Source organism: Carya illinoinensis, chromosome 9 (genome assembly GCF_018687715.1).
Source record: "Carya illinoinensis cultivar Pawnee chromosome 9, C.illinoinensisPawnee_v1, whole genome shotgun sequence".
In the NCBI taxonomy this organism is placed as follows: Eukaryota; Viridiplantae; Streptophyta; class Magnoliopsida; order Fagales; family Juglandaceae; genus Carya; species Carya illinoinensis.
The window spans coordinates 37,726,099-37,744,860 of NC_056760.1; the positions used below are offsets into that span (position 1 = coordinate 37,726,099).

An 18,762-nucleotide genomic window follows, 5' to 3' on the forward strand; every position below is an offset into this window, starting at 1 on the left:
GACATCAAAGAGGGATATGAGCTAAAATCTGCTAAAGCATATTAAACTTGAGAACCCTTCCCTTTGGATCTGTTTAGGAGAGTTTAATGAGATTACTTGTCAATCCGAGAAAGTTGGAGTTGCCTGAAGACCTTACAAATAGATTGAAGCTTTTCAAGAGGTACTAAAGTTTTGTTCCCTTAGTGAAATTCATATCAAGGTTATGAAGCTCACCTGGGCTAAAGAAAAGGCATGAACTTTATAAAGGAAAAGCTTGATAGAGCTATTGCTAATCCAAAATGGTATCAACTCTTTTCAACTTCCTATATCTTGTTTTACTTGCTCTAAAGTCTGATCACTATCCCTTTCTAGTTATGATTGACTGAAACAATAATAGCAAAAAGCGGAAGAGTTATGTGTTCAATATGAAGCCTCTTGGGCTCTAAAGGAGGAATGCTTGAATATCATTAAAGAAGCCTAGCATAAAGATCACAAAGGTGATGGAGAAAACTTAGTTATGAGAGGAAAGCTTAAAAATTGTAAAGAGGCACTAAAAAACTGGAACCACTCTAATATCAGGAAGGCACCAAGTAAATAAAGAGAAAGATTTGAGAGATTATCATGCTTGCAAGCAGCTTGAAAAGGAGATCATCTCAGTACAATAAAAAATATGCAGGATGAAGTGGAAAGCATTTTAGAAGAAGAGAAACTTAAATGGAATCAGCGAGCTAAGAAAATTGATTGGCACATAGAGATAGAAATAAAAAATTCGATCACATGCATGCAAACTAGAGGAGGCAAGCAAACCAAATATACCAAATCATGGATGAACAAGGAGTTCTAACCTCGGATCAAACTAGAATAGGTGACATCTTCAATGCTTACTTTGATGAAGTATCTCACTCTTCTAATCCCTCTAATTTGGAAAATTGTCTCTCAAATATGGAAGTCCGAGTTACTAATGAAATGAATGCACAACTTCTAACTGATTTCTCTTAGTTTAAAGTGTGAGAAGCTAATCCTACTCATTTCTATCAAACCAACTGGGATTTTGTTGGCCAAGATGTGTGTAGATTTGTGTTGAACTTTCTCAAGCAGAGAGGTACTCTCAAAAGTGTCAATGACACTTTCATTATCCTTATCCCAAAGATCAAATAGCCAAATAGAGTTTCAAATTTTAGACCAATCAGCTGATGCAGTGTTCTTTTACAAGATTATAGCTAAAGTTCTTACTAATAGATTGAAGAAGGTGCTACCAATGATTATATCTCCTAATCATGGTGCATTTATTCCAGGTAAACTAATCACCGATAATATACTTGTTGCTTATGAAACTCTTCATACGTTGAACACAAAAAAGAAAGGTCGGGCTAGCTATATGGCTCTCAAATTTGACATGAGCAAGGCTTACAATTGAGTGGAAAAGAAATTTCTTGACTAAGTTATGAACAAAATGGGGTTTGATCAAAGGTGGACAAATATTATAATGGAGTTTATCTCATTGGTCTCATACTCTATACTGATCAATGGTGAACCAGAGGCACCATTCAATCCACCAAGGGGCCTAAGATCCTCTTTCACCATATCTTTTCATCATGTGTGCTGAGGCCTTAACATCCATTTTGAATCAAGCTAAGGCAAATAACAGTATATCAGGAGTACCCATTGGGAAGAATCCAGTAAGCATTAATCACATTTTCTTTGCAGATGATAGCCTTTTATTTTGCAAAGCAAGCTCATTGGAGTGGAGTGGAGTAGAGTGATTCTTATTCTGGAACTTTATGCAACAACCTCAAATCAAATGCTAAACAAAAAGAAGACCTCAATTTTTTTCAACAAGAATGCTCCTCCAAAGATACAAAGCACAATAATGGAAATTGCAAGGGTGAGATAGGGCTAAAAATCAACGATGTTGGTGCGGTTTCGGTCCAAAACCAACGTCGTACTGATGAGTTTTTTAGAGGCTTAGAACCGATTGAATCGGCCAATTTGAGGGGAGAAAACCAACAGCTTCAGTCTCAGTGTGAATCGGGGCATACCGTCGATGTCTCTGTGAAGGAGGAGGGGAGCAGCAGATTATGCCATCGGTGGGAAGAAGCAAGCTTGTAGAGAAAAAAACTATATGGAAGAAGAAGATGTGGGATTATTAATCCCATGTGAAAACGTCGTTTCATCTTTTTTTTTTTTTAATTATAAAACTCATAACTAAAAAGAAAATGTTTCACTTACTTAAGTGAAACAACGTCGTTTTATATCCAAATAATATAGTATATATAATCGACTGCTTCGGGAGTTTGGGTTTGGTTCAAACTGAAACTGAACCAGTCAGCAATGGTTTCCTTATTTTTATACCTCTGGTCGATTGGTTCTCTTCCGATTTCGACCGGTTCCAAACTCTAGCGATTTGTCTACATCAACGATAGTCGGTCCCATCAGTTTCTAAACAACACTAGGGTGAGATCAACCCAGAAGTACCTGGGATTACTAGCTGTAGTTGGAAGATCTAAATGTGCTACTATCCAATCCCTCATTGATAAAACATAGGCTCAAATTTCTAACTAGAAAACCAGATTTCTGTCTACAGTACGTAAAGAGGTTCTATTAAAAGCTCATGTTCTTCAAGCTATTCTAACCTACACCATGGACATCTTCTTGTTACCTTCATCTATCACTCAGAAACTAAACAAGATTATGAAAAAATTATGGTGGGGACATAATAATGAACATTCTAAAACCCAATGGATTAAATGACATTATATGGGTTTAGCTTAGGAAACTGGAGGTCTGGACTTTAAAGATTTTAAGAGTTTCAATCTTACTATATTGGCCAAACAAAGTTGGAGGATGCTACAACACTTTGAATCATTGCTTGCAAAAACTTTCAAATGGAAGTACTTCCCTCATAAGGATTTTTTGGAGGCCACCTTGGGAAGGAGACCTTCCTTTGTATGCAGAAGTATGATTGCAAGCCAACAATTGCTAAAGGAAGGTTTGATTTGGAGGATAGGTGATGATAGGAAAATTCAATTTTGGAAGGACAAATGGATCCCAAGACAACACTCCCTTAGGGTACTATCACCTATTGTTCAAATAGAGAAGGATGCTAAGGTAGCTGGCCTAATCGATTATGATCTAATGGGATGGAAGGTGGATATGTTGAACAACCTATTTTCTCCTCAAGATGTTGACTTGATTAAGAGCATCCCAATAAGCATTGGAGAAAGAGAGGATAAATTGGTGTGGCACTACAAAGGATGGGATCTTTTTCGTTAGGAATGCCTATCATCTCCATAGGGAGATTGTCAATAGAAACAATGCGGGCACCTCTAAGGGTAGAAGAAAGGATGGTGTTTGGAGGTCAATTTGGAAGCTTCATGTCTCTAATGCTATTAAGATGTTCCTTTGGAAAGCTTGTCAAGATGCACTCCCCAACCTATCCAATCTGTTGAAAAGGAAAATAGTAGAGAATGACGTGCCCTATTTGTCATAACTCTTCTGAATCAGTAGGCCATGTTTTAATGGAGTCGTGATGCCTCAAGAGATGTTTGGTGCCAAGGATACAGAATGATTAAAAAAATGTCCATTCACATCAACTCTTTCATGGATATTTGGAGTAGGCTCTACAGTACTCTATAACAAGAACTTGAGGAAACTGCAATAATAGGCTAACAGCAAGGTTGATTTAGACTAGGTGAAATGAAGTTGTACATGGTAAAGGATTCCAACACCCTAACTCTATTATCAATAAAGCAAGAGAAGAGTTGCAGACTTGTGAAAATATCTCAATGCACCACAAAATCCTGAAGAGTAATTCTGGTCAAACTCAATACAAGTGGTATAAACCTTCTGATCACTTTTACAAGACTAACTGGGATGCATATATTGAATCGGGATAAGGAACAATTGGTATTGGTGTTATCATAAGGGATGGAGAAAACCAAGTAATAGGTACTCTTCGAGCAAACAGAACTCTAATTGCAAAAGTTCGAGTTGCAGACTCTTATGCAGTGATGGTTGCAGATGGGTATTCAATCACTCATGTTGGAAGGTGATGCCCTCCGGGTGGTGAACAACTTACCCAAGGAGAATTCAGATTGGAGCCACACAAGTTGGTTAATTGAGGACACAAAAACACTGCTCAATTCTTTTGCCTCTTTGGTTAGTTATCCATACAAGAAAAGAGGCTAATCAAGCTGCTCATACTCTTGCTTGAGAAGCTTTATCTCTCAGGAGGATATTATAGGAATGCAAGACATTCCCTCATGTATTAAGTCTATTGTTTCTCTTGAGATGCTGTAAGAATTATTGAGCAATAAAACATCCTTTTATCAAAATAAATAAATAAATCTAAGGGTGTCGTGTACGATAATACCATATAAAGAGTCTTCTAGTGAGGAAATCCCTCGCTTGAAGATAACCTGAGTCATTTCTGTACATATATGGGGCCACAGGGAACAAATATAACAAGCTGAAACAAGAATTACCAAAAGAAATTAAGAATTTGGTATCGTATGCATGCAAAGTAAAAGGTCAGCATGCACTAGTGTTTTTCTTGTTCTGTTTCTCCTTTCTTTCTTCTACTTAACAGACGCCTTTTCTCCTACTCTTGAATTCTAGTTTGTAGTTTGTACAATGAACATAACAATGTCAAAACAGACAGCAGGCTGCTGACCAAAAACAAAAAAAAGCAGCAGAATAATACAGGAAGTATCACTAAAACAAAAATTAAAGAATAATTCAACCCAACTCAATGAATTGAATCGCGTTGGACTCTATCATCTTTTACTATCCTACTCGCTGCACCGCCTTCTCTAGCATTGCTGTTCCCTTGAAAATTGTCAGCGGGACCTGCCTCATATACTTGGACAACTGGCCAGCAAAATGTAATTAACCATTAGTAATTGTTTTAGCATTCAACATCAAGATGGAACACAATGTACATTACCATTCTTAACTCTAATTATTTAATGATTAGACTCCTTGACCATTATAGTAATAAATTATTTCCATCTCGATGTTTTAACAAATAAATAATAGGCATAGGCAAATGAGCTTGACAGAGACCCACTCATGCCTACAGATCATCCAATAAAGGAACTTAGACCTGGCCACATCCAGCAAGTGTTTTAACAAGATACAATGCAAAAATCATCGCCTTGAATGTGTATGTTGTTTTACTATGTGCAGTTCACTGTCTTCTGAGTGTTCTTTAACCTGCTCGGATGACTGTTTCTTTCTTTTTTTCTTTTTCTTTAATCAGATGACTAAGAACTTAACACAAATTTATCAAAGAAAAAAGATCGGGAAAAAATAAATGTTCCATCCCTGTGAGTTCAGTGTCAAAAAGTGCACTTACTCTCTCCTCACTCATCTTTTCGAAGCCTAATTTCTTTGTCCAGATTGACTCAGCTTCCTCAGCCGCAGGGAGCACCAGGTTTTGGACGTCCATGGAAGCTAGAAACCCCTCTATGCATGAAAATAATGCTTGGAAATAACCCTAGAAATGAAAACATTACACAAGAAGTCATGATATTACCCTTAAAAAGCATTTACTGCCTAAAGAAGAGAGGGAAAAAGAGGGGTGTGGGGAAGCAAAATTAAAAGCCACACCAGAGCACATATTGATGGGACAACATGGAGTACTTACTTTTCCCTGATGTTCTCTACTGGTGGCCACTAGAGGAAGTTCAGCCACCTCCTGGCCAAAGATTCTGAGGAGACCGGCTGATACAACAACAGACCTGAACATATATTAAACCATTAAACAAATTATTAAAAAAATCACTAGCATATTATCCTACCAAGAAATCATTATACAGAAACAGAAGCAACATTGTACCAAGAGAAACATACTTCACAATTAAAACTACACAATACATTCCTCCGAACTCTTGCCCAGATATATTTCTCCTGCAATTTAAAACAAAAACCACGTTACTGGAAATTGGGAGAATAAATAAACATTCAAAATGAAATTCACAAGAACTTTATGGAGGCCCAAGAATGAAAATGTGCAAATAATCATGATTGATGCACTTTCCCCCACTGCCTATCCATATATGTGCTAAATAAAATTACGTCAACACTTTTCAGTAGGAAATACGAGCACGAAAAGAAAACTTGATTGCGCCAGGGAAAAACATGCAGGAACTTGAATTTCTTTAGTAGCATTAGCTAAAGTAGTCAAAATTTTGATATGACACTTCACCATGCATACAGAAGAAACAATGCTACACCAGCTTATCTGATGAATTTCTCCAAAGAAATGTAACACCATAACATATTGGATTGATATTTTAGAGAATTAAAAATAAAAAGAAACTTTGAAATTATTACTGCAAGCTTTTTTTATAAGATAGTTATTAATGCAACCTATCAGTAAGAGCAAAGATCCAACACCAGATTCTGAGGTTTATGTGGATGTTATTCAGAGTTTAGATTTGGCCAGATACTCATACAGTAGCAACCATATAGAAGTGTATAAATGCAATGTTAAAGAGAATAAAAAGAGCACGCAATATAATTGTGTTCCTGAAATGTCTGTCTCATATTCTGTTGAAAAATATATTTTCTAGTACAAGAACCAAATGCTCATACTACATACCATGTGGTCACAAATTTACAACAAATCTAGACATTTTTTTTATAGGTAACAAATCTAGACATTTGAACATGCCAATTATTGCAACATATTTATGGCAAGTGACAAAATGCAAGACATACAAAAGAGGACATCAGAGAAAGACTAAAGAAAACTTTTTTTGAGAAAAAGACTAAAGAAAACTAAGAGAACAGTTTAATGAGCACACGTCAGAGATAGCTTACCCATAGACCATAACAGGAATTAGATCACGGCCCGATGTTGCAACAATAGGATCAAAACACTCCTGCCAAAAAGGCAGGACACATAGTTAAAACAAGGTAACACCTAATAATTACAACAAAGTTAGCAGAGTCAATTTCTTCAGATATAAATGCAATTATAAGATTATAGGGGGAAAAACAACCAAAAGAATTTTCATGACAAGCGATTCTCAATACAGATAATCAACAATAAGCATAAACAATGTATGAATTCACCACTTTTTATAAGTTGAAGGCTCCTTCCAACTAGTTTGAACAAGGCAATATATTGTATTAGGAAAAAAACAAGGAGGACCCAAAAAGGTTTAAAAACTCACTCGAAAGATTGAAGTAGCCCTTGAAAGATAGGGTAGATGCTCTGGATAGCGACTTTTTCCACTCATAATTTGCCAGTGAACATCAGCAGCTCCATCAATAAATAATCCTTTCTCTACATGCTTCTTGATTATTGTATTAGACAATGAAGCAGGAATCACCCCTGCTCCACGGATAACTGAATTTTGTAGAACTACATGGATCTTATTGCAGTTATCACAGCAGAACCATTTATCCTTGGGAAGTTCCTGAGATTCAATCAGGGAAATAAATAAGTGCCATTAAAAGTGTCATAAGAATTAACAATTACAAGGTAGAAAGATTTACTTTTAAATCGCATAGCCCGTTGTCCCGCAAACATCCAACGTGGAACTCCCTCTCACACTACACAAAGCTAAACTAAGGTTAAAATAATTTCTTCAGGAAAAAAAAAAAAAAAAAAAAAAAAAAAAAAAAAAAAACTAAAGTTGATGTTTGATTGCTCAGAGGAAAAAACACAAAAGCCATACTTGGTCACAGAGCATCACCGTTCGCTCACCAAATTCAGCAACACTAAAATCATGAGCCCTACAATCATGATAAAAATGTCAACAATCAATCAGCCCAAAAATAAAATCAAAGAGGGAAAGCATTGCTGGCACATGATCTAATAATAAGTTTTTTATCAGTAAATAGGAATTTTATTAAAATTAGGCAAAGCCAAGTACATGGGACATATATAAAGAACCACATCTATGCACGACTGTCTATAGATACAAGAAAATCATGTATGTTCATGCCATTAAAGTATTACAATCAACCAATGGAATAATGTATGAAGAAGAAAAGTTATAATCTTGTCCATTGTCCATTCACGATCCTCAAAACTCCGACCATTACTCTCCATCCATATGTAGCACCATAGGCAAATCGGTATCATCTTCCACATCGCTGCAATTTGAGAATTACCTCAAATGCCTTGCCAGCTGGCCAAAAAGTCAACAACCCTTCTTGGCATTACCCAAATGAGTCCCACTCTAGCAAAGATATCATTCCATAAGCTCATGGCTACATCACAATGCAATAATAGGTCATCCACAGACTCCCCACTTTTCTTACACAGATAGCACCAATTCAATTCAATCAATCGGCATTTTCTTAGATTATCTAAGGTAAGAGTCCCCAGTGAAGCTGTCCATGCAAAAAAAGATGCTTTTAGGGGGGTCATAGTCTTCCATATGTTCTTCCATGGGAATGTTCTTGTAGAGTGTGTTCTTCCATTTTAGAAAGCAATATCTATCTTCCATTTTCTCTTCATCATTCTTGCTTTTCAAGCCGAATGTCATTTAATTAGTTTCACTTCATTATTTCCCACCAACTACACAATTCTTGCCTAAACTCGTCAAAGAATAAACAACCAAATGCCTAAATAGTTAATAGCTTTAAAAGTAATCTCTTCCCAACCAATTACCAGGTGCAAAAGTATCTAGACTAGCACAATGAACTAAGATGAAAACAATAAGGTAAAAAACTCATAAATGCAAAGCAAAATCCTCTAAATTATTGGTCACTGCAAACTTAATATAGCAAATAAATGAGAACAAAAAGAGGACAAATGCAGCATAAACCATTTCAATCATTCAGTACATATCAAAGGATATAAAATACTATATTAAAACCAAATTTGCGAGCAAACTTGGTGCATCAAGATTTATTAGAACCAAATTTGGTTCTAATAAAATACTATATTAGAACCAACCTGCAAAAAACACAACCACCATATTCAAATTCTGGTGCTTTGACAACTCGTGTCAACCGTATAACAATTGGTCTCCCATGAATTGAAGATTCTCCTGCAGGTTTTCTGCCAGGGCCAACCTTATCTGTACAATCTGGGCAATGCCAATCACCTTCTGGAATGTCCTTCAAATCCAAGCAAGCTGCACTCAAACAAGTCTGGTTGAGACAAAAAATGAAAGAAACTGTGCAATAAGAAAATAGAGAGCACCTTCGAATTTACGAAGAATTCAGATTTATCCGAGAAGTCATACAAAGGTAACTGGAAACAATATGATAACGTATTGCCCCTAAGAAGTTGAACTAGCCATATTAGAACAAAGACCATTTGTTATCCAACGGAAGCAATCTGATTTATGCTACACGTGCCGTGCACAAGTGCTGGCTAAAAGTGGATGTGAATCAAGGTAGTACTGAAAGTCAAGCTAGCCGACCCACATAGATGGATAAACAGATAAAGGAATTAGTACAAAAAATTTTGCAAACTATAACATCAACTAATATCAAGCATAAAACAATAAAGAAGTTGAGTAGCAAGGTACACACCTGCATGGAAAGAGCGGGGACATCTATTGCAAAGAATTAAATCCCCACCATCTCCACACATTGCACACATATCATCACTGTCACCGGTAGTAAGATTTTGTCCCCTTGCCAATGAAATAGCTATATCATGCAGCGTCAATCCATTAGATGTATAGATGTGGCGATAGCTGCAATAATTGATGCAAACTTGTTATATAACAGTAGACTAAATCACTCTTACAAGAGTCACAGTACTTCATAGGCTACTCACGGTTGACGCCTGGCAGCCATTCCAGCATGTGCTTCAAACTGTGAAGGGCTAATCTGTTCACAAGTAGAAGTGATAGTAGTGTGGGGAGAGAGAGAGAGAGAGAGAGAGAGAGAGAGAGAGAGAGAGAGAGAGAGAGAGAGAGAGAAACAAATATGAAATGCAGGATACGAACTTTGTATAGTTATCTATACGGTTCAATTATCATACCTCTCTGCTACAACAACCACAGACAATACCATTTCCCTGCTTGTAGCCACCTAGTATTTTCTACATAAGGAAAAAAAAAAAAAGCAAGATCAATTACATGTAGGAATCTGCCATTTCATGAACGTCATCAACATGGAAATGCATCAAATACCTGCCCTTTGATATAGTAGGCCAGTTCAGCCCCATCTGGAAGCCCATTTGGCATGAAAAGCAACTTATGTAGATCATTATCCCTGCCAAAGAATGCCCCACAGTAAGAGAAGCTCTAAACCCAACGACTTGAATGAGGAAAAATCATGGTAGAAACAAAAGGAAAATACCTTTTTCTAGTGCCACCATCAGCAATTTTCTTTTGTTGCACGACTGGGTTAGAAAAACATAAGTTTGGTCTGCACAATATGCATAGCATTGGCGTTCAGCAATGCCATTAGTCTGATACATCTATTTAATATAGAAGAATCAAGATTGCTCTTGCTCAACATGGAGAGAGAGAGAGAGAGAGAGAGAGAGAGAGAGAGAGAGAGAGAGAGAGAGAGAGTACTTTTTATTTCCACGTTTCCGCTCTTCCGATGCCTCTTTCATATACATTTGTCTTTCAATATGGTTGTTCTGCTCAAAGGAAGATGAAGCAGGGCTAACACTTTCTTCAAAAGCTTGACTGGCACAACTAAAAGTTTCAAGAAAGCACAATTGTTAACCAATTATAAATATACAAAATTTCAATTGCAGTTCCAAGAAAGAAAATTTGGAATGACAAAAATTGCATCACAGAATCAATTAAAATATAAGATATATTAAAAAGTTCACAAAATATTGATGAACACTAGTAGATATATTCCATCAATATGTACTATGGTTAATAAATTAATTCCCAGGCCAACAACTTCTACATGAACCAAGCATGCCCTATGGCACCAAAGCTTACACCCACTAACGGGTATTATATATAACGGTAGTGTATTTAACCTTGCATGTGAATGAAGCCTCCGAGGAAGCTTGATGTCATAATTTTTATTTGCCTTAACCTTCCCATTGCTCTGTTGAAGACTATCTGCAGAACATAAAAGAACCTCAAAATCAAAACAAGATCATGAAATACCAGACATATAGCTTTTGTTTCCATCAACTTATATCTTTTCCCATGCAAGTTCTTGTTATCAGTACATAAATGCAATAACCAATCTATTCCTTTGTCTTTTTCATGTTTCTGGTCTTTTGGTATTGCATAGGTGACAAGTGAGCCACAAGAGCAGCAGCACTTAGGCCTGGTTTGGATAGCAAAGTCCTCCCAACTCATCTCATCCCATTTCATATCATCTCAATATCCAAACACCACAAACACAAACATTTTTCAATTTTAAATTTTCAACTTTTTCATCTAATCATTACCTAATCATTAAAACTTTCCCAAACTTCCAAACAAAATACAAAAAACAATTCAACTTCTTCAAATTCCAAAACAAAAATAATATTAAAAAAAATTATATTCTAATAATATTTTAACTTTATTATTCAGCTTTTTTATTCAACCTTTTCTCTTTCATTTCCCAAAACTTATACAACATATTAACTTAAATTATTTTACTATTATTCACATATCATCTCATCTCACCATCCAAACCAGGCCAGAAAAGCACAAATTTCACTCCATTACAAAAAATAAAAATAAAAATAAAAAATCATCTTAGCAACCCAAAATTTATAGAAAACATATAAATAATCAGATAACAATCTTCACCTTTCCAAAACTGGAGGAACTCCTCATTGACAGACGATCCAGCCAAATCCTTTATCACTTGATCCAGCATGCTGAGTGGAGCAGTCTTTAGTTCTTGTATAATGCTATAAATTGGCCTCCCATTCTCCAAGTATATGTGATTGTTTGGATGTCTGGTCTTGACACCAGCATGCTGCTCAAACTCATAGGCAGTCAGAACCTGTTCAAACCATTCAATCAGTATCATCCCAATGCAGAAAAACCTCAGAAATAAGAGTCAACCTTAATTTCATGTAACTGACTTACTCTTGAAAAGTTGCAAGATGAACAAGCACACAAATATCCACCACCATGTATACTTCCATGTAGCTCTACCTGACCACGATTTAAAATAATATGTCAAACCCCACAAATATATAAGTTACACATTGACATATGCCAAAAGAACTATAATTTACCTGTCCTGTGGTAGAAATATACTTCACTCGAGCTCCATCAAGAATACCAGTTCCTAACAGCTTCTTTACATTCGTAGGAACAACCTTCTTAAACAATTTGGAATCCATATTAGTTGCATGTAAACCGAAAATGCTGGTTTCAGAGTACTCCCTCCCATATCTGCTTTCTAGCACGTCCGTACTAGAATCAACCATTGGTAACATGTCTCCCTCGGGCTCCTCAAAATAACCTCGACATGACTGCCCATTCCCACTACTGTTGGTTTCAGGCTGTGCTACCGAAGCATATGACTTTTTATCGTAGTCCTCCTTTCTTTTGCTGAACTTAAATGTAATTTTTCTGATCCCAGTAGAACTAACATGCTTAGGAATTTCGAGTACAACTCTGGACGTCTCTGCATCACCAGCAGCATCGTTAACAGCTTGAGAAGTGTCATTCCCACAACGGTCTTGGTCACTCAAGTTCTCATCTGAGCTCGAACTCCCTGAACACATGGAAGTGACTTCACCACACTCCGCCTGATTAATATTCCCATGTTCAGACGGTTGGCTAGTAAATTCTTGAACACCGACCACGTTCTCTTTTGGGGAAGTTATTGGATTTAAAACTTCCGAGCGAATCTCTTCATTTGAAATTTCCTTTGTTTGCTTCTTGTTTGGATACGGATCCGATTCAGCGTCATCTAGAAAATATTGATGGCCGCGCTTCAATTCAGTTCTTGAAAGGTTATCGTTATCCCTGACCACATCCGTCAATAAAGCCAAACAAACTGCCTCTTCTTCTCCCATGCAGGCAAGATTTCTCAGAGAATTCAAACGTGGTAGATTTCGGAACAGCAAAACTAAGATAAATCATTCAAGGCGGAAAGAGCGAGAAGCGCAATCACCCTAATTCACTGTTATTTTAATTGAATTAATATCAAAGAATATTGACTACGAATTGAAAACAGAACCTGAATTGAAATTTGAATGTGAACTTCACCCCTGGATTATACATGCATTCTAAATAGCTTCCACGATAGAAATCATAACAAGAAACAAACAAAGAGAAAAAGAAAGAAATAAAAAAACCGGCGAGTGCCATCATTAACCGCTATACCGGAATTTAAATTGAAGACATGAAATTGAGAAATGAGATATTGATTAAAAAGAAAAAAACCTACTTCAAAAGCTCCGTAAAAAATATAAATTCAAAGAATCAAATCGAGAAATACCTCAGAATCCGAAAAGAAAGCAGTTCCGAAGAACCAGCAAGGACGCCTTCGATTCCAATTTTGAATCTCACAGATCCGAGATTTACGCAGAGAACGACGTTTAGCCTTTGCGCCAGAGATCCAAGACGAATAATAGCGCGGGAGGAGTTAGGGCTAGGGTTTTGTCTGTGGGGAAAAAATTGAAAAACACAGAGGGAGAGGGAGAGGGAAAGGGGAACGTGCTGAGCTGAGCGGCAACAACGTGAAACGAGTTTCTAGTTTCGCGGTCGAGATTTAATATCGACGGACAGATAAAAAGAGTAAAAAACCTTAAAGAAAAATTCTTCAAAAATAAATTGGCGACAAATTTTGGAGGAAACGAGAAAACAAAATGGATATAAGTGTGGGACCAAAGCAACTAACCTGTAACGTCTGCCCACGTGGCAAAACTTTGGCGACTTTTTTGGATGGGGTGTCACGTCTAGGACACCGTGTGTGACTCGATCTAGTGACGTGTACGATTAAGACGGCATTGGTGGATCGAAATGAATATAGACCGTCAAATGGTCCACGCAATTGGATCGACGGAGACAGACTGTCTGCTTTACTCGAATGTCCAAGCCATTCCTTTTAAGCAATTTGGACCCGTAACGAATGGCCCATGTTCTGAAAGAAGGCCCAAGTATAAACTGCCCAGTGGGGTGTAAGTTTACAGGTCCAGATCGGAAACCGGACCGGATCGATAAATATATTGGTAAGTTTCAATCTATATAATTTTAGAATTTTGATTTTCAGCCTGGATTAGTTTTTTTTTTGGGACTGGATCGACCGAAATATAGATATTTTTTTAAAATATTATATATATTCTTTTATATATTAATTATATAAATTAATTATGTAATTTTTATCTAACTTATCACTATTGATCATATGTATTTAAAGTTTGGATGATATTATATTTTTCTATTTTATTTTCTCTATTTTCTATTTTTTACTTTATCATGATGATTACTAATTCTCATGTATACATATGGATTGAGGTGTAACGGGTTTAGTTCGATTCAATTTTGTTCATTGTTTAAATCTAAACTAATATATACTTTTTAAAAAAATTTAAGAACCTATACAAAAAAATTTAGTTCTAGACTTTTTATATGGATATATATGATCAAATGTGAAAAAAATATATTTACAAAAAGAATATATTATGATTTATTATGTCAAAAATGTATTTATCTTTGATATATATATATATATATAAGTTTATATTAATAACTTAGTATTAATGTTTATGTTATATTGATTTTATATTATAAATTAAAATCTATATGTATTATTAAAAGTTATAAAGTTTAATATTAATTTTATGTTACATCACATGTTATATTAATTTTATGTTATAAGATTAATAAACTTTTTTTATAGAAAAATATTAATAGACTTAAATAATAATATTAGAATTTTATTTTATATTAATTAGCAATTTAGCATATAATATATATAATATAATATAAAAAAAATATAAATATCTATACTGTCCAGTTTTTGCTCTGAACCATTTTTAAAATATGAAAATTAGTATCACACTGGTTAATTAGGACTAGTTTTGGTTTTTAAGAACCGGTATTATATTGAACTGTTTACAAACTGGACTAGTTCGATCGGGGTTTTTTTTTCACACCCCTAGATATGGATAATTTTGATAACTTTCTCAACTTTTTAAAACTATTTTCAAGTACAAAATGTGTAAATAAAGTTAAATAATTAATATTAAAAAAATTTCACATTATGGGCTTTTGTACAGTTGGGTCAAAAATACGCATTAGATACACATTAAATCATAAAATTATGGGCTTTTATGATTGCCCAAATGAATTTCTTGAAAAAATTAAAGACTCAATAAATGTTATAAAATTTACTTGGTGTCTATTTATCTTCAATTCTAAACTTTGGAGAAATTGAAATATGTAGTTAAATGGACATAAACTGAATTGGGGCGTAGATAGGCCTGCAAGAGGAGATGATTATGGTTGTAGATAGTAGCGACGTAATTGGTCTGATCTGATTAGTCCTTATTTTGGATTGGATTGAAAATTTCGATCTACCATATTTTTAGACCAAGATCGGACCAATTAGCCATATAGACTAGATGGACCGTTAACTATCGATTCTCTATAGACTCCAAATTTACACATGTCAAGATCTTATGTTATTTTCTATTCAAATATTTTATTAGAGTATATTGCTAGAACAAGCTTAGAGCATCCAAGTTTCATGTTATTTCTTTAAAAAAAAAAAATGGGGTTCAACATTAATTATCATTGTTAAGTGAGTCTCATTTTTTCCAGAGTAATTGCATAAAGCTCGTGTGTCCTAAACCAACACAAATTGTTTTCCTTTTTATAATAGAAGTGTGTGTGTATATATATAGTGGAGGCCAAACGTGCTTTGCATGTTTGCTTAGTTGTGTTTTTTAATTGTCTTATAAAAAAATTTATTCAGAGTAAATTTGAACAACAAAATAGAAACATAAACAGAATTTTGTTTTTTTTTTTGTTTTTGTTCATGATCATTGTAATTCTCAGCTATATTGCACATGACCAATAGAGAACATTGAAATTTTTGTGTTGTTGCTGATTGAACATTTCTGGATCTGCAGCAAGTTGAATCATCCACTATTTTTCTGAAACTTGTACTGCAATAGTCTCTATAAACTTGCTCCTATATGTTAAATATTTAATGGAATTAGAGAATGAATAAATTTGTAAATAATTAATTTACAAAAAAAGTAAAATAAAAAAATAATTAGTATGCTCCTATATGATATATATTTAATGAGATTAGAGAATGAATAAATGTGTAAATAATTAATTTATAAAAAAAAGTAAAATAAAAAAATAATTAGTATTTTATTATAATTTAAAGTTGAAATGCTTTGTGTATACTATAGAAACTGTAGGAATGAAAAAATTTATTTTATGAATTTTAAGTTGTAAAATTTATTTTGATGTGTTTTATTGATATTAATTATTGTTTTACATTTAAATTGATCTTTACTTTAAATTAGTTTAATGTTGGACTTTAATTATTTTATTTTATTAACATTGAGTCATAGTATTTTTATTTGGCTCTTATTTATTTTTTTTATTGTGCATTTTTCTTTTGTTGAACTCTTATATTTTCGGACTGGGCCTGGAGAGTGTATTTTATTTTTCTTTTGGGCCCAGCCCAACCCTTGAGCCTTCAACCTAGCCCACTAAATTCCTCCCAAACGGAGTCGTTTGATCCAGCCATTAGGGCTTCTTCTTTTCTTCTCCTTCTTTCTCCTGCGCGCCGTTGTTCTTCTCCACCTCATTTCTGTTAAAATTAAAACAAGTTTGTTATTTTAATTTTAACGTGTTTTTCATTGTATTATTTTATAATTTATAAGTTATAAAATTTATTTTAATGTTCTTTCTTGATATTAATTTTTATTTTGTATTTAAATTACTCTTTACTTTAAATTATTTTATTATTGGGTTTAATTATTTTACTTTATTAATATTGAGATGTAGTGTTTTTATTTAATTTTTATTTATTAGTTTGTATTTAAATACTCTTTACTTTAAATTATTTTATTATTGGGTTTAATTATTTTATTTTATTAATATTAAGCTGTAGTGTTTTATTTAATTTTTATTTATTTTTACTATACTTTTTTACCTTATTAGACTTATATTTTCGGATGGGCTCTGCTTTAGTGGATTTTTCCTTTATTTTTGGGTCAAGCCCTTTCAGTTTTCGGGCCCAACCCGTGTACCTTAAGTCCAGGCCCCTTATTCCCTTAAACGGCGCCGTTTTGGTCCATGCCCCTTAGGGTTTCATTCTTTCTTCTTCCTCCTGCTGGCGCCGACTGCTTCTCCTCCATTTTTATTTTTTCTTCCTCTGTTTTCTATGTGCTGCTGCTGCTGCTTCTCTCCGGTTCTTCTTCCTCTCATTTTCGAGCAATCAGTTGTGCGCGCCCAGCTACCCAACCTCCACCGAAAGCCATAGTAACGCCGCACAGCTCTCCACACGGCAACAAACATGCTTGTTGCAAGCTGCTCCATTCTTCTTCTTCGTCTGGTATGGTTTTTTTTCTCTCTCTATCTTTGATTTTGTTCTTCTTCTAATACGAAACCTTGCCTTCTCTTCTTTTCTATTGTTTTATTTTTCATTTCTTTTTTCTCCATTTGCAGGTCTGATGTGAGCCTCCATGCCTGCCTCGTTTTGTCTTCGTTGTTCCCTTAGCATTTCCGAATGCAAGCTTGTGAAACTCCCTTTGTATTTCCACTTTTTCTTCCCCAAATCCAGCTGCCTTGAGTTCAGTTTTGCTCTATTTTTCAGCCCCTAAACCGTGAGCTTCATTTGATTTGCTTGGTTCTGGGCTGTGATTTTGAGCAACCGTTTGCTCTGATTTTGAGCAACCAAACAGAGGCTTTGAGGAGGTAAGGCTGCGACGGTGAAAATGGGTCTGGGTGGAGGTGAAGCTTGGCTTCGGTCTAGGTTGAGCTTGGTGGCAGCAACTTTCGGTTTGCCTTTTGGTTTGAGTAGGCCACAAGCATGAAGCTCTACAACCGAGCAACTACCAAGTGTATGATCTTGCACGGACAGCTTGCACAAAAAAAAAAAAACACGGAAACGGAATTAGAAAGTACTGTTCATTACTGTAGTTGTGTTATAGCCACTTATTATTATAGATAGATATAAATAAGTATATTTGTGGGATATCAAAAGACTAGATTTTGTTGTCCGTCGAAAACATCAACTCCAACATTAGAAAAATATAGAATGGTCTCTCTAAATTTTGGAAATCATTTAATCAGAAAATTGTAACAAATCTAGATCCAACCCTCCCCATTGATTGTTTTCTTCAGATGATCCTCCTAGTGACTATGGCTACTCTATACCAATACCAATAATACTACTAAATAATTAAGGAGACCATCAATACCACATAAAAGCTTATAGCCATGCGTTTTGCTTAAAGATGCCTATACTTTAAAGTAGGCCTCCACCATTGACTCAAATCAAGGAAAAAACTTTTTGAAAGGCTATCCAACTTGAAATTGGGGTATAGACCACACGAGACATTATTACAACCCCTTAGCAAAATTGAAGCTCCGAGTATAAATTTGGAGTCTTTTTTAGTTGCTCTACACCTGGCAACTACTTGTATGATCTCCTTTCGATACCCAAAAGATAGGCATGCGGAACAAGAAGGCCGAAATGGGCAAAATCCAATAATAACAACATCAAAATAGAAAGGAAAATATTTTGACTATAAAGTGTTTACACAAAAGTAACAAACTGATGTGGCTTGATGTGGTACATCAAATTATAAAGTTATTTTTATTGTAAAGTAAATCTAATGAATTCCATGAATCAACATCAGTTTGTAGATTTTACTTTGTATAATTTTTTTTTTATGTCTATAGT

General features: G+C 34.9%; 1 protein-coding gene across 3 annotated transcripts; it reads right to left on the bottom strand.

Annotated features, from left to right (window-relative positions):
• Positions 1-4,459: 4,459 nt before the first annotated feature.
• On the bottom strand, positions 4,460-13,627 carry LOC122276242. 3 transcript variants are annotated; one of them, XM_043085819.1, is made up of 20 exons: positions 13,327-13,625; positions 12,113-13,008; positions 11,961-12,029; positions 11,676-11,874; positions 10,904-10,988; positions 10,479-10,595; positions 10,258-10,326; positions 10,089-10,170; positions 9,938-9,997; positions 9,731-9,783; positions 9,481-9,647; positions 8,897-9,077; positions 7,668-7,725; positions 7,486-7,542; positions 7,161-7,406; positions 6,805-6,866; positions 5,833-5,889; positions 5,627-5,720; positions 5,336-5,476; positions 4,460-4,848 (listed from the first exon to the last, which is right to left on the bottom strand). In XM_043085819.1, the coding sequence occupies exons 2-20, from the start codon at positions 12,899-12,901 to the stop codon at positions 4,765-4,767; spliced, it is 2,670 nt and encodes an 889-aa protein (XP_042941753.1). In that variant the 5' UTR covers positions 12,902-13,008; positions 13,327-13,625; the 3' UTR covers positions 4,460-4,764. The 3 variants fall into 3 exon arrangements, with proteins under 3 accessions (XP_042941753.1, XP_042941752.1, XP_042941754.1); XM_043085818.1 differs by having other exon boundaries at positions 10,479-10,604; positions 13,327-13,624; XM_043085820.1 differs by lacking the exon at positions 4,460-4,848 and having other exon boundaries at positions 5,420-5,476; positions 5,819-5,889; positions 10,479-10,604; positions 13,327-13,627.
• Positions 13,628-18,762: the final 5,135 nt, after the last annotated feature.

What these genes read in the sequence shown, in the direction of transcription:
- LOC122276242 (XM_043085818.1), bottom strand. Translation starts at nt 12,901, where the DNA reads ATGGGAGAAGAAGAGGCAGTTTGTTTGGCTTTATTGACGGATGTGGTC. An exon ending in GATGGTGGCACTAGAAAAAG is followed by an intron (nt 10,171 to 10,257) that starts GTATTTTCCTTT and finishes ATTCTTTGGCAG; the next exon opens with GGATAATGATCTACATAAGT. An exon ending in ACGGGCTATGCGATTTAAAA is followed by an intron (nt 7,407 to 7,485) that starts GTAAATCTTTCT and finishes ATTGAATCTCAG; the next exon opens with GAACTTCCCAAGGATAAATG.